Source organism: Schistocerca piceifrons, chromosome X (assembly GCF_021461385.2).
Source record: "Schistocerca piceifrons isolate TAMUIC-IGC-003096 chromosome X, iqSchPice1.1, whole genome shotgun sequence".
NCBI lineage: Eukaryota > Metazoa > Arthropoda > Insecta > Orthoptera > Acrididae > Schistocerca > Schistocerca piceifrons.
Window position 1 is genome coordinate 418,993,033 of NC_060149.1, and position 17,116 is coordinate 419,010,148.

The 17,116-nt window shown below is 36.4% G+C and overlaps 1 protein-coding gene across 1 annotated transcript in view; it reads left to right on the forward strand.

Moving 5' to 3' along the window:
* Window positions 1-5,460: 5,460 nt before the first annotated feature.
* The window catches only part of LOC124722393, a 29,652-nt gene continuing 17,996 nt past the window's right edge, over window positions 5,461-17,116 (forward strand). Inside the window, exon 1 of the mRNA XM_047247564.1 lies at window positions 5,461-5,473. Coding sequence (XP_047103520.1) covers window positions 5,461-5,473 — 13 coding nt within the window. The remainder of the gene's footprint in view (window positions 5,474-17,116) is intronic.

The window sequence follows — 17,116 nt, forward strand, 5'->3', positions numbered from 1 at the left end:
ATTAGTAGATATCATGTAATGTGACGTGGGAGTATTTGGAAACAATTACCTTATTATAGAATTGGAAGCGATGCTGAAATTCTTCACAGTAATGGAACTAAACCATTGAAAGAAATATTTCCATTTACTGCTGATGTGTTTGCGAAACAAAAAACTGGAACTAATGATGAAAAATTATTTCTTTTTCACACTGATTTGTTTGAGAAACCAAGAGACAGAAGAACAGTTGGAGATTATCTAGTTAATAACACAATTGCAAGCAGAGTACAAACTATAAATTTTGAAAATAATATAAACTCAATTGAATCTAACTGTTTCTTGATTGCAGTAAAACCGAAAATTATGAACAGTGTAAAAATAAAATCTAAGAATACACCATGGATTGAAAATAACTTTTAAACTATTTTGTGAGTACCTATTGCAGACAAACAGAAAAATTATGGAATTTCCAGACACAAAACTATAGGATCACAAATGAAAGATTGTTAGTTAAAAATTTAAGATTGATCAACAGAATACTTGATCAAGAATGGATGATTTCCAAGCACATGGATCAGGATTGACATTGAAAAGAATAATTGGATTACAGTTAGGAATTAATAGATATGTTCCATTGAGAGGATCATCTTACATTGAATTATGAGATGAAAAAAAAAATAAAAAAGCATTTATTAATGTACAAAATAAAGACCAAAAATGTTTTCTGTGGGCTATAAAATCTCAATTATATCCTGCGGATAAAAATTAAGAAAAAGTTGCAAAATATAAAAGTGTTGGTCTTGATCTTGATCAGAAACGAAAAATTTGAATTTTCTCAAGTAGTTGATCATATTGCAAAAACTGAAAGTAGAATTAATGTATCCATTAATGTTCATTCATTTGATGAAAACCATCAGGTGAATCCATTAAAAATTTCGGAATGTATGAGAGAGAATCGTGTAAATCTCCTTTATTTCAAGGATGGAAGTAATTCACGTTACTGCTATATAAAAAAATTATGTAAGCTTGTTTTGAGTCAAATTACTAAAGGCGAAAAAACAAAATTTATTTGTGATTTATGTTTACTCCATTTCACTAGTAAAGAAAAACCAGATAATCATACTTCACCCTGTTTAATTAACAAGCCATTAAATGTAGAAATGTCAAATGAAGCTTCATGTGTTTGTTTTAAAAATTATCAACATTCACAAAAGGTTCCATTTGTTATTTGTGCTGATTTTGAATGTTTGTTACTAAAGATGGACAATTGTCAGGGCAATCCAGAAAATTCATATGCAATGAAATATCAAAACATGAAACAAGTGGATTTTGTTAATATATTAAATATGTAAATGGACATTATAAATATCCTATTGTTTATAGAGGGCCAAATTGTCATGAGAAATTTATTGACTGTATAAAACAGTAAGTAGAAGAAATTGCAAGAATTTATTCTGAAACTGAAGACATGAGACCACTAACTCCTGAAGAACAAACAAGAGGGACTGATGACCATTGCAGTCTGGTCCCTTTAACCCCCCACAAACCAACCATCAACCAACAAACAAGACATACAATATCGAAAAAATTTACATTGTGTAAACATCATTATTCAAAGAAAAATAAAAAGATTAGTCATCATGATCATTTAACTGGAGGTTTATAAATCCATTATGCAATAATTATAATTTACAGTTAAAACATAATAGTTTTGTACCACTTTATTTCTGTAATTTATCTGGATATGATTCACATCTGTAAATGATATGATATGATAAGAGAGAAATCTGGTCCCTTTAATCCCCCAACCAACCAACCAAGAGAGAAATAGATTTATTACCAAATAATGAAGACAGATATATTATTTTTGGTAAGAGTACAGAAAGTTTGAAAATGAGGTTCATTCATACATTTAAATTTATGAATTTATCACTTGATGAACTTTCAAAAATTTGAAAAATATCAAATGAAAAATATTAAAAACTTTTTCTCAGAAGAGTTATTCAAGCTAGTGAACAGAAAAGGTGTATATCCATATTATTACATGGGTTCTTGGAAAAAATTTGAAGAGACACAATAACCAGCAAAGGAAAAATTTTGCAGTAAACTGAATGACTGTGAAATAAGTGTTCAAGATTATAAACATGCAATATTAGTTTGGCAAAATGTAATACCAAAAATCTAGTCGAATATCATGATCTGTATCTTAAAACTGATGTACTGTTATTGGCTGATACGTTTGAATATTTTAGAAAATTTTGTATAAAAGCATGTGATCTTGATCCATTTTGGTATTTCACAGCACCTGGTTTATCTTGAGATTCAGTGTTGGAAATGACTAAACAACCACTTGATTTATTATATGATTATGATATGATTTTAATGGTTGAAAAGGGAATAAGTGGAGGAAGTGCTGTAAAACAAATGGTAAAGCAAACAATAAATATTTGAAGGATTTTGATGGCTAAAAGATATCAAATTATCTAGCATAATTAGATGTGAATAATTTATATTCTTATTCTATAAGTCAATATTTAGCATATGGTGGATTTGAATGGTGCAATCCAGATTATTTTGATTCTACAAAAATAAACCTAATGTCAGACTTTTCTCCAGTTGGGTACATATTTGAAGTAGATCTAAAATATCCAAAAGAATTACATGATTTGCATAAAGATTTACCATTAACTCCTGAAAATAAAATAGTGACTGGAATGAAGGAAAGTAACTTATTGACCACTCTGAATGATAAAAAGTATTAACTAGTTCACTATAGAAATCTTAAACAGAATATGTCTCTAGGAATAAAAATAACAAAAATACACAGAGATTTAAAATTTAAACAGTCTGATTAGTTGAAGAAATATATATTCTTTAACACAAAAATGAGGATGAAAGTGATGAATGATTCTGGAAAAGATTTCTACAAGCTAATGAATAAATCAGTATTTGGTAAGGCAATGGAAGAAATAAGAAACAGAATGGATATAAAATTAATGTCAGATGGAAATAAAGGTGATGAACATATAGCAAAACCAAACTTCAAAGCAAGAAATATATTTAATGAGAATCTTTCTACTATTCATACAAATAAAACTAAAATCTCATTTAATAAACCCATCTATGTTGGTATGAGTATACTTGATTTATCTGAACAACTGATGTGTAATTGTCACTATAATATAATGAAACCAAAATATGGAGAAAATCTTGAGTTGTGTTATCAGACAATCACATTTACAATATTAAAAGTAAAGATTTTTATAAGGATGATTGATTACTTTGACACAAGTGATTATCCAACAGATAACATTTATGGTATTCCACAAGTAAATAAAAAAGTTTACAGAATGAAGAAAGACAAATCCAATGGAAAAATAATAGAAGAATTTTTTGGTTTAAGAGCAAAAACGTATGCTTATAAATTTGATGATAATATAGAGAAAAATTCTAAAGGAGTTAAGAGATGTATTGTTAAAAATAGAGTAAGAAGATTATAAAGATTTTTTGTCTAACTATAGAGAACAATACAGAAAAATTAAAATGATTCACAGTGGAAAACACAAAATATTCACAGCTGAGTAAACAAGAAAGCATTGAGTCTTCATGATGGCAAAAGATCTATTTTGGAAAACAAAATAGATACATTATCATAAAGGCATTACAAATTATAAGAAAATCTAATAAATTTTTTCTTTATATATGGAGACTCTACTCAAGAAGTTCAACAAAGCAAGTGTCTTAAAAGTGATTATGAAACCAAGTGAGTTAGAGAGAATATTAATGGATGTGACTAATTAAATTCTAGATATGGAGAAAAAAATTGTTTGGAGCTTAATAAAGAGTTTAAGGTTATGTTACCAGATAGATACTCTAAATTAATTACTGATGGTATTTTCAATTAATTGAAAAAGAACAGATGAAAATGAAATATAAAGGAATGATGAAACTTAAAAATAGAAATAATGAGTTTCATGATCTGAAATTAACTCTGTGAAAATTTGAAATAGTTTTTTCTCATATTAAATTTTATAATCCTTAAATAGAAATATCAAATAGCTAAAGCAGTGTGGTGAATGTTTAGAGAGAAACAATGTGAATGGATTTTATAAAGGTAAATATCAAAGAGATGGATATTGTAGGATTTATAAAGAATGTAAAAATAAATACATGAAAATAAATTAATGTGATAAATCTGCAAATAAACCTTCCCTCCAAAAACATTTACAATTGACAGTTCATAAAAATCTTATGGCTGCTCAAGAAGAATTAATTAAAAATACCATAGGTAAAGAACAGAACTTATAATAATCGTGTTTCTTACATTCAGCTTTTTTCAGAATATATTGAATTTATTTTCTTAGGTGCTTCTTTTATAAAAAAATATTAAATTTATTTTCTTACATTCACCTTTTGTATGAAAAAATAATTGATTCATAGTAAGTGAATGTGATAAGAAAAATATTCATTTTTATTACTTTTCTGTGTAATTTATGTTAAAATAGGCGTTTTTAAATGAAAATAAGTGAATTTTGACCTAAAATTGGATCTATAGTAGATACAAGGTACTGGTCATAGGTAACTTAGGTAGGTCCTGGCGTGAGGCAGGACTGAGCCAAGTGAGCTAGGTCAGGTACTTTGTATCTACTAGCAGCAATGGTAGCATCTTCAGTGATGAGCTTATCTTTGATGCTCATTGTTTCGGTTGTAGTGCAGTAGCCAATAACTATGTAACTGTAAAACTCTAGTATTTCCCTCAGAATGGTATTTTGTAAATTTTGTCATAATTTGTATTGGTTTCCTATTTTTGTTTCAATATCTGACATGAAATTTGTTTCCTCATGAAAGTATGTGTCTGTGTTCGAATAAGTGGCGCTCATAGGCACCCATAACAAAGAAACAGCTACCTTCCTGCTGTGTTAGCCGACTGAAATCACTCCCCAGTGCCGCCACATGCCTGCTGCATGGGTCGTAGCATGCACACTCGTGGATTGACTGTTATTCTACTTTAGCTGTGTAGGTTGTTAGACACTATCCTGCACTGTGTAGAAGGAAAGGACACTTGGGTGTGAACATATTGTATCTACTACATAGTGACATGTAGTTACACCCTCAGTTTTGCCATTACTATTTTGCCAATAGGTAATGAAGTGCTTCCTAGCATTGTTTGATTTTTCTAGCAATAATATGGGGTACAGTGGGTAGTTGCATTATCCTTGCATGATAATTGCTTCTGTACCTTCTTTTGGTCTTGAGGTAGGCCTGCCAGGAGCCTGAGGGCTGGACACGGATGTTAAGCAGCAGAAAGACATAGTGGTGTTCTTTTCATTTAGAAGGGCCCTGGCTGCTATGTGTTACAAAGCTGTATTTTAATAGACAACATATGGTCCTCTCTGGGGAGTGAGTCGACCAAGGAAGAGTGCTGAGTCATAGCATGGCCCAAACTTCAAAGTTGCGAAACACTTCTGATAAACCCAGAGGATGCCACTGGAGGGTATGCTTATTAGTAAGGAATACAGCAACGATCATCTAGTGAGTTGCATACAGATTTTAGCAGTTAAAATTCTTAAATGAATCGTTCAGCGTTATAGCAGCATACAGTATGAGGTATGTGCAGCTCAGCAGAGTGTCACAATGCACCCATGTCAAATGGTTTGTAGCGGTGGTCCACTGGTACTACATTGCTCAACCACAAGAAAAACTTATATGATCACATAAATGTTGGAGAATATTACAATTGATCTTGGTCTTCAAGAACCACATTGCTTGTAGTAACATACGGAAATTGGTAACCACATACTCGAGCACAATTACGCATAAAAGTACAAAATCATTATTCAAAAAACTTGATTCTTAATGGTAACTGTGTCATGGTAGGGCTTACAAAGATGTCCCTCTGGATGTTTAGGGCTCACTGAGGTGATATCGGAGTTGGATAGCTTAAATGTGTGTTGATCGCCTATTGGAAATATTTCAATCAAAGTTCTGAGTGTTTAATGTAGGAATGATGGATAGACATATGATTTTGGTATGGCAAATTTGTCTTTGAAACTATAATATGAACTGAAAATTTATGAGATGATATTCAGTTGCAAGTACTGTATCAGATTCCATACAAAGTGGAAATACAGTAAGGATTCAAATACAACGATAAATTTTATCTAAAGTATAAATGTGGCGTCGACATTTGTTTGGAAGGTACAGAGATTAGCCTTTCTTCATGCATAACAGGTGGAAACGCAAAAGTACATAAGCTTTACTAATATATGAACCTCTATTAAACTCCTGGTTCATAGATAAAACATTCAAAACCTGCAGGATTGTCCAGCATAGTGTTGTAGCAGGGATTCACAAAGTGATCATGTTGCAATGAGAGTGTAGGGACAATATTCTACGAAGCCACAGGCATAACCAAATGAATTCATCTCTCATTGAAGAAATCAATCTAATAAAACCGTACTTTGTGAAAACATCAATTACTTATGACATTTTTGTCCTTGGTTGGGCTCCTAAGAACAGTTTTTAACAAGGGGTCTAATAAGGTTGTCATGCCATTAAAAAATTTTCACCAAAAATCAAATGTAATGCAAATAGCAGCTATAACCATTTAAGTAAATTTTGGGGAACAGCATAAAGCTTGGGCCACAGCCATCTTGAACACTCCGAGGATGGGCGTCAAAGTGATTTAATTAGCAAGCAGGTAGTAGCATCAAACATTAGGTGGACAATGGCCAATATCTAAGAAGAGCGTTAGTGTTTCCTTCGAAACTTCCTATCCTTATAACGTGTCCCTCACTTTGGTAATATTTGTTGCAGATATTAACGAGATCTAAAGGTATTCGTCTCCCAAATGGATCAATGTTAAAGAAGTTGAACACAAATTAAACTAATGGTGTTATGCAAAGGTTTCCTTACAGTGTATCAGGTCGTGTGCATCCAGTGCATAGAGGGGCCGGATAATGGCGCACACTATCTAGCATGATCTGGCTGTTGGGACTGTGACTGGTGATCACACCTTAAAAATAATGGCGGCGACCACCTGGTCGAAGTCCATGTGGTCCAAGCCGTCATATATGTTTGATGTAATCTGCGCTCTCAGACTGTAATTTCCCTCTTGTTTTATGACACAACAGTATCAAATAGTTCCACAAGGTATACTGCAGGTGTCTCTACTGTGTGGCGTGTCTCACCAAGTTTATTTTCATTAAACACTGTACTCCTCATCACTAGTGAAGACAAAACTTATCATGGTTGATTCTTAAGTCATAAAAACAGGTATCACTCCGCAACAGACTTGTTGCCAAACAGTAATAAATGTTGCTTATTTTTTGTGTAAGAGCCTGACCATTACTAGATGGTTGTAGCATTGATTGTTTATTACTTGTAAGAGGTCAACATAATTTTAAAATAACACTTTATAACACGTTTCCTAATTAGTTCAAGCAATTGCAGCCTACTGCAATCTCTTTGCATGATGGTGGCAAATTTCAAATAACTCTTTCATTACTCTTTTGTCAACATCAATGAATGTGCCTGTCTCCTCTAGTGGCAAATGGAACAAACAACATTACCAGTAAAAATCTACCAAAGAATACCATATTGTTGAAAAGGAAAGTCTACTTTCTACTGTGTAATTAATTTTATGAGAACAGACAATATAACTTCTGAAATCTGATTTTGAAGGACATGGCGGATCAGGTTATGGCTGTGGAGGGGGTCATAATCAGTTACTGTTAGTTGCACAAAACACACAAACTTGATTTTCCTAAGAACCACTTAATTACACATTGCCTTAAAAGGATCAAATTAAAACCATACCGCTGTAGGCCTAGTTAAGAAAACTTGCAATATCTCTTGGGCTGAAGCCCCAAAACCACACCAAAAACAAGAATGAAGGCCTGAACACAAGTTATAAAAACTGCTTTAAAGAATACACGCAGCTGAAGGCCTTAGTTGAAAAAAAAAAGTTTCGTGTAAATACTCGGCTGAAGGCCACACACAAGATATTGAACAACTCAGGGCTTAGGGCCTGGATAACAAGAATCTCAGATAGAGCAAAATTTTAAAAAAAATTAGTTTTGAACAAGTCAATTTTCATAATTTTAATTTAAGACGGTTGAAGGCCTTATCTTAAAAATATTTCACGTAAAGGCTCGACTGAAGGCCACACACGGTACACTGAACAACTCAGGGTTTAGGGCCTGGATAACAAGAATTTCAGATAGAACAAACTTTCAAAATTTTAGTTATTAAACAAATCAATCTTAAGTCAACTGAAGGCCTCATCTTAAAATTAAAGCAAACTAAATTAATAGACGGGTGAAGGCCTTGGACAGTACATCAGACGAAAATGAAAATCACAATCTAAAACCAACAGAACAGTGGTGCTCGGAAGTGTTGTAAGGGTCAGCTAAGAGTAAGGTTAAATAATCAGATGGCAACCTGACCCAGGGAAATTTGAAGGACCAACCAACAACCTAATCAATTCCCTTCCACACGACCAACGGCACAACAATGGAAAATATCAGCGGAGGACGAAGGTACCAGCCACACTATGTCTTCAAAATTGGCGTCTAAAAACAGCCAAGGCACAATAACCACTCTTAAGAACATAATATGAACAAACAACTAAAAGGCTGTCGAACTGCACGCCATGCCAGACAGCATCAACATGGCGAGGAAAAATGCACTGCCAGAAACTACACTAATGACCAGGGCAGGTAACTGGGGCGTTAACAACCACAAGGCAGAAAATACCACTGGTGCACTTCACTGATAAGTAACATCCAGTTTAATAGTTAAAGATCACACACGAAGACAGCTGCAAAATTTCGCCGAGTCCAACATACCATATGTTGCTACTATCCATCGATTATCGCTGCTGCTGCCACTGATGGAGGCAAGTCAGCAACTCGTTATGGTAGTAACTCAGGGAGAAATCAGACGCCACTCGATTGCGACAAATTGCCAAAGAACAAACAGCATCAACGCGAGCTGGCCACGGCTGAACTGCAGTGTAAAATGACTTCAGGTACACTGTATGAAAGGGAGTAAAAGACCGGAAAATTAAGTTATCTAATCCTTTAGAGAAACTCTGTGTTTAACGAGTACTTCAGTAGTCTATCACACAGAAGAAAACAGAAGATCTTCTGTTTGTTTCTCTCTTGTAAACCTTGTAGATAAATTCAGTAAAACACTTGGGTAAATAACTGACTCTTAGTTTTCACGTGTGTGTAAACACATATGTACCATCTTAACAAAATTTACATTCCCCTGGGCAAAACTGATCTTTGGAAAGTACCTGAGAGACATTTTTCTACATTTTCGGACAACTATCATTTCTTAAGGTTTTTCAATAAACTGGCACAGTAACTATTCTCCTATACCAATGTTATGTTCTGTATCTCACAGTAGTCATATACTCATTGCACTCAGTCGCAGTAGTGTAAATGAGTCTTTGAAAACCTACCTTGCATAATATGGAAATGTTTACTGAGTGTAACTGGAACTGTTCATCACCTAGTGTATTACCTCAGTGTGTTCCTCATTTTGACGCTTTTATGTTTGAACTGCTTAATTTCAAACTCATATTACAGTAGTCTGGTAACAACATCACATCTTTTCCTCAGCTGAACGATATTATTCTATATTCTGACAAAATTGTCATAAGGAGTGTGACCATAATATAACTGAAATGTTTATTTGACACTACAGTAGTGAAGCCACAGCCAAAGTATATAAAATTTTTTCTTTAAAAAAGACATAGTTTGTTGAAACCGGTAATGTAACCCCTTATTCTAAAGAAAAAATGTTATGTACTGTGACTATGGCTTCATTATTGTAGTGTTAAATGATAGATATTGGTGTAATACAACTGAAATAACACTTATCACTTGGCTGTGCATGGCTTAAACAATTAGTTCTACTCCAAATTTAAACATTTACTTTATCAGTTACTACTGCTTTGGTTACTGGTGCGTAACACTATGAGTTATAATACAGCACTGCGCACTTACATACTAGAAGGCAGCACAAGTGACTTACTAACAAGCGAGGTCAAAAAATGAAACAGCAGTTAACTTCAGTTGAAACTGACTCCATAAAACAAACAAATTTTCACTGTGTGTACAGAATGCAGAAAAGAAAGTTGTTCTGGCGTAACCACAAGCGCCGGAATGAAGAAGAAGATGCAAGATCAGAGAAGGCGGTGGAATGGAGTTGGCCAGTGGTGTGCTGATTAGGACCGCCCAACGACAGGAGCGCCCTTAAGCCGAAGTGAATACAAGCGCCGCTCCTGTCATCCTCGGCTACTCAGATTTGCTCAGTATACAGACATTAGTGGAAAGTATTCGTTGCGTATTAGCACGACCTAGCAGAGAGTGCTAAGAAAACAGTTTGTAGTGATCCCCAAACTGCACATTGCATATGTAACAAGACTCTGTATTATATTGCCTGTTGCTCATCACTTGCGACACTTGTTCTAAATCCGAAGTTAAGTGTTGTCAATCTGCTTTATAGAAATAAAACTACTAATTTTATTTGCTTGAACTGTTGTACAGCATTCCGAGAGTGCAGCATCCCTTAGGCACCCTATATGAGACGAGTGGGCAAGACCCAACAAAAGTGACTAACTGATGTACAAATACAGCAACTTTAACATTACTTATCGTACCTAAAAATAAATCATTTCTTAATATCTCCATAATTGTGACATGTAAATATCTACCCTGTACACAAAACAAAATTAACCTCTTGGCCTCAGGGCGCAAGGATGCTTGTTCCTTAAAACATGCTCATGGTGTGCTGGCAATAACTTGTCTTTTCTCTTCCGCGTCTTCTTTACATCACTGTCTTTACTAAGAACCATTTGGAGGAGGACTTGGCGATACTGTAGAGAGCAGCACAGCTGGGTCATGGTACAGCTTTAATCGTTCGATATGTACTACCATAGTATGATCAGACAATTGGACCTCTGCCTTCACAGGAGAAGTTACTCGTATAACAGGATATGGGCCCTCACACTGAGGAATGAAATTCTTAGCTTGTCCTTTCTTGACCACAGCTTTTCAAAGCAGAACAAGGTCTCTGGGCTTGTACTGGGGAAGTGTAGCTCTTTTGTTGCTATGTCATAGTCGTTTCTGAGTAGCTTTGGAATTATTTTGTTTAACTCTTTTCCAGATAGTCCCTTCACATCAGTCATCTCAACACAAAGAGGTAACTTAGCGAGTTTCAATGGAGAGTTAGTAGGTCTTCTGTAAACTGCCTTGTAGGGCATATACCCAGTGCAATTGTGTATATGACTATTGTACAGTGAAGCTGTGTAAGCAATGACAGTCTCATTGTTAGTCTGAATTGTTAATCTAGTAGGATATTATTCGAACAGTTGGCTCGTGGACATGTTCAAGATGATCATTGCTACAATTTGCGTACTTGTATGAACAGGGCAGTCATCAAATTAGTTCCTTGATCAGTCAAGACAGCGGCAAGACTTCTGTATGACAGAATTAAATGATTAACAAAGGCACACACAACCAACTTTGCAGTCATGACTGCAAGTGGTACTAGAATTAGGTACCTGGGAAAGTGATCAGTGATGGATAGGATGTGTTATTGTTTTGTGCTCTTTGTGGGAAGGGACTAACAATATCGAAAGTGATATTTTGAAACGGTCTAGTAGCTTCCAGGTGGGTTTGCTACGAAATTTTGGTCACTGGTGAGGGGTGCCCTTTTCAGCACAATTCAGACAATTCTGTATATATTTCTGAACATCAGTATGCCTATCTGTCCATCAGAAGCAGGAAGTTTCCCTAGCATTTGTGGCATGGCACCCATTATGGTGGGTCTCATGGTATAAGATACCATCTTCTGCAACAAAGTCTGGGACATGTTACATCTCTCTCCTGTGCTTCATTTAGTTCGTCTAGTGAAACATCATCTGTCTGATCAACCGTGAATTACAGTTTAGTGCCTTAGTGTTCTGGGTAAACAGCCCATTTTGTGGTGTACATTATAGTCATATTCTGATAATTTCAATGCCTATCGAGTTAAGTGACTACTGGGGCCCTTTAAGCTCAACATCCACACAAGGGCAGTGTGGTCATTCACCACAGTGGATTTTCGTCCATACAAACAGCACCTGAAATAGTTTACTCCAAAAGCAAGGACTAACAGCTCTTATTAGTAGTACTGTAATTGTCTCTGCTGGGATCATCTGCCTGGAAGCATAACCTATAGGTCTTTCTTCATCATTATATTCCTGACAAATGACAGGTCTGGTAGCATAATCTGAGGCATCTGTGGAAAGAATAATAGGTTTCTCAAAATCTAGACAGATCAGCAAAGGTGAATTTTTCAAAAGACCCTTAATTTTTCTCAAGGCTGCCTTGCACTCCTCTGTCCACTCAAACTCAGCGCCTTTCTTCAACAAATCTGTTAACAGTTTTGCTACTGTGGCTTAATCCTTCACAAAATAATGGTGATAATTAGCAAGACCAAGAAAAGGTTGCAACTCTTTAACATTAGTAGGAACTGGGAAATTCCCAGCTGCCTCTGTTAGTCTTGGACCTTGCTTAATTCCATTTCCACTAATAATCTGTCTCAGGTATTGGATATGTGATTTTGCAAAAGAACATTTCTGTATGAAATTTCCACTCAACAACCTTGACAACACCCTTCTTAATCTCTCCGCATGTTCCTCAGTTGTTCTTGAAAAAATTATGGTATCATCTAAATATAAAAAGTGGGTTTCAAATCTTTGAACTGCAGGTCAGGGAATCTATGGAAAAAGGTAGACACGTTCCTTAGACCAAAAGGCATGCATAAAAACTCATACAATTTGGAAGGAACCACAAAAGCTGTGTTTGGCTGATCTTTTGGCGCAATCAGAATTTGGTGATAACTAGAGCCCATGTCAAAGATCATGAATTATGAAATCATCTAGATATACAAAACACAGAGTGGATTTCAAATCTTTGAACTGCAGGTCGGGGAATCGTTGGAAAGTTGTAGCTGCTTTCCTTAGACCAAAAGACATGTGTAAAAAAAAACTCATACAATCTCGAAGGAACCACAAAAGCTGTCTTTGGCCTATCTTATGGCGCAATCGGAAATTGGCGATAACCAGAGGGCATGTGAAGGATGGTAAAAGACCTACAGTTCCCTAGTCTGTGCACTGTTTCGTCATTCTGGGGTAGAGGGTATCAAGTGTTGTGACCTCATTTAACATTTGCATATTAGCACATAGACGATAGGTTTTCTACCAGTGGATTGACTTCTTAGTCACCATATTTGGTGATGACCATGGGCTTGCCAAAGGTTTATTTATCCCTGTAAACAACTGTTACGGAATAGTATCCTCAACAACGGATTACAGATGGAATGGTAGTCGGTATGGTTTCTGAGCAATCGGGGTAGCATGTCTCATGGAAATTTTGTTGTGTACGAGGTCAATTGCTGAAAAATATTGCTTTTCCGCAAATAACAATTCATATTACTCAAGAACTTGGTACAAAATAATTTGTTCTGACTCGGGGAAGCACGCTAATTTCTCATACAACTGATCTCTTAGTAAGGGTGCAATGGTGCGAACCTTTTTTTACTGGCATCCGTTTCTTTTTGTTACATTTAAACTGTTGTTACAATGAACTTTTGCTTCCATTAATTCCTCACCACTAGCAAGTATAGTTCCATGTGGAATCTATGAATCTCTTTGACAAAAAGTATCAACATGTACTGGTATATGAAATTTCTTCCCTAGTACTTCCAGTTTTCTTATACTCCTTTTGACAATAACTTGTAGCCTATCAAGAACATCATTCTGATTTAGCAGGTCAACCAGAAAGTCAAATCTCAGCGGTATCCACATTTTAACATAAATCCAGAGAACTTTTCCTGTGCATCAACTACTTTTAACTGGGCCGCAGAAAAAATTGAAAAGTATTTCTGGTATTCAAAACATACCCAGGCAAGCAAATGAGTGATTTTTCTGTTTAAATTTCTTTTACAGTTAATATAAACCTAAAGGAAGACACAAAACACAAGAAAACACAAGAACAAAGAAAAATCTGGCGTTTATAGTGGAGTACAGAGTGATAAAAATCGAACCATGGAGAGATACAGTGTCCAATATTATACTCATTGGAAGTGTATGCTACGATTGGTTTCCTGATTTACCTACAAGAAAAGCCTTCATAACAACAAAATCTGAAAAGATAACAAGATAAACGTATAATCTGAACCGTCGTCAAATATTTCGCTACCATCATCTGCAGACTCGTGAAGGACATTGTACATCATTTGCTTCAGACGTTTCTCCTCTTCACTGCACATTCTGAACAGAAACTCAGCACAAAAGCACACAAAACGCACGAAACAGAGAGAACATGAACGTCAGCTAACGCCTGCGAAACAGGAGACGATAACAAAGGTTTCAAAAACCACGAATTGTTCCAGTAATACCACTACTACCATCAAGCAATGCCTAGGAAGTCTACAGATCTAATACATGTTTGCGGCAGCCGTAAATATAAGTTTGACATCGCAGGTAATCATCATAACTGGCGTGACGTCATATTACGTCCGCCGTACATTCCCATTTCCCGCAAGCACCGCAATGTTACATCAACCGCAAGTGTTAAACAATATGGCAACACTGTAATAAAAAAAATAATTGTCTTAGATCATGATTTCTTTTACGAATAGGATTAATAACAGCAACCCAAATCGCCTATAAAGTTTTTCGACAGTTAAGTCCAAATGAATTCCTCACTAAGAAATAAACAGATGAGTAAAATATCCTTAAAGCAGCATGTGTGATGAATAACGACAAGCAGCGTGCTAAGAGAAAGGTACTATATAAAATAATACGCAAAGGCGAGTGACAACCCCTGTACCATAATGGGTGACATGCAGAAGTCGGTATCTCGTTTCTGATGTACACTATGTGATCAAAAGTATCCTGACACCTGGCTGAAAATGACTTACAAGTTCGTGGCGCCCTCCATCGGTAATGCTGGAATTCAATTGGTGTTCACCCACCCTTAGCTTTAATGACAGCTTCCACCCTCGCAGGTATACTTTCAATCACGTGCTGGAAGGTTTATTGGGAAATGGCAGCCCATTCTTCACGGAGTGCTGAACTGAGGAGAGGTATCGATGACGGTCTGTGAGGCCTGGCTCGAAGTCGGCGTTCCGAAACATCCCAAAAGTGTTCTTAGGATTCAGATCAGGACTCTGTGGAGGCCAGTCCATTACAGGGATGTTATTGTCGTGTAACCACTCCGCCACAGGCCGTGCATTATGAACAGCTGCTCGATCGCGTTGAAAGATGCAGTCGCCATCCCCGAATTGCTCTTCAACAGTGGGAAGCAAGAACATGCTTAAAACACCAATGTAGTCGTGTGGTGTAATAGTGCCACGCAAAACAACAAGAGGTGCCAGCCTCATGCATGAAAAACACGACCGCACCATAACACCTCCACCTTCGAATTTTACTGTTGGCACTACACACACTGGCAGATGACGTTCATCGGGCATTCGCCATACCCACACCCTGCCATCGGATCGCCACATTGTGTACCGTGATTCGTCACTCCACACAACGTTTTTCCATTGTTCAAGCGTCCAATGTTTACGCTCCTTACACCAAGAGAGGCGTAGTTTGGCATTTTCTGGCGTGATGTGTTGCTTATGAGCAGCTGCTCGACCAAGAAATCCAAGTTTTTTTCACATCTCACCGAACTGACAGTACTTTCAGTGGATCCTGATGCAGTTTGGAATTCCTGTGTGATGGTCTGGATAGACGTCTGCCTATTATACATTACAACCCTTGAGAGGCACCCACATGCCTTGCTCATACAGTGGTATCAAGCAGTCAGGCCTGCAAGATGAGTGGTCTGCCAAGCGAGTGGATTCATTTTTATTTATCAAGTAACATGAACTCTAGTAATCACAATTAAGTTAAAAGTTATTCTCCTGCTTGGATATTACGCAACGGAAACTCACCTCTGACTATTAGTAATTTACACAAGTCTGACTGTTCACTACGCACTGGCAACACCACATTTTCTTTTCTATTTAACGGCTTTGACCAACACGTGGCCATCGCACTGAATATGAATGGCGCACACATTATAAATTCTGGATATCATGGCAACATACAATTCGAAGGAAAAGGCCACCAATCTTTTTCTTTTCACTATCTTATTTATTCCGATAAATTCTATAACCTAAACACACAAATTCTATAACCTACAACAATAACACATGAGAAATTCCGCCCAGAGGGCATGGTTTTACATTGGTGATTCTCTATCTTATGGTCTCGTAATTCTTTAACGCTACAGTGCACTTTCTGGATAGGATGGTGGATCTTTTGCTATATCTCACACTTCGACTCTCACCACTATCATCACGAAACTTTCCTCCAGACCGAGCGGTACAAAAGGAACATGCATAACCCACTACCTCTGAAACTACCTTGCTACTCTCCCATGCAAACCACACATACTTAAATTACATGACATACACCACACTGCAACATGGAATACAACATAAGGAATAGTCACAACATTATAATCACATCACTTTCAGCTTTCCCACTTCAATTAGTATTCATCCCAGTTTCACACGACACTGCCCCACTTCGTAACTTTTCTTTCCTACTACGAACTCTGGACGTTATATGCACGTCTTCCTGTGCAATGCAAGCCAAGTGGCGTTGCTGGATAGACGGCTGACTCACCTTGCTTCTCTCTCAGAGTATTATAGTTTGAATCAAGCGTCACGCGGAAACATAACACGCAAAGTAATATTAGGAACATATTCATCACACACGTGAGTCCTCAACTGATACCATGGACGAGTACTTCTCTTTATCCTTTGTCTCATACACAGATTGAGACTCACACAGTACTCACCACGTGGAAGTACTCGTCTCTAATTTCAAGTCCTGCACACTCCATTTCTTAAATATTTCCAACTTATAGTACACACGCTAGTAATTCAGCTTAACTTAAGCACTCGGAAGTATTTCAACTTATTGCTACACGTGGTTTCATTGTGACCGTTGGTCACTTCCGAAGATTACTACGATCCCATTAATATTACCTGCCTGACATTTAATTCTCCCCACAAAAGC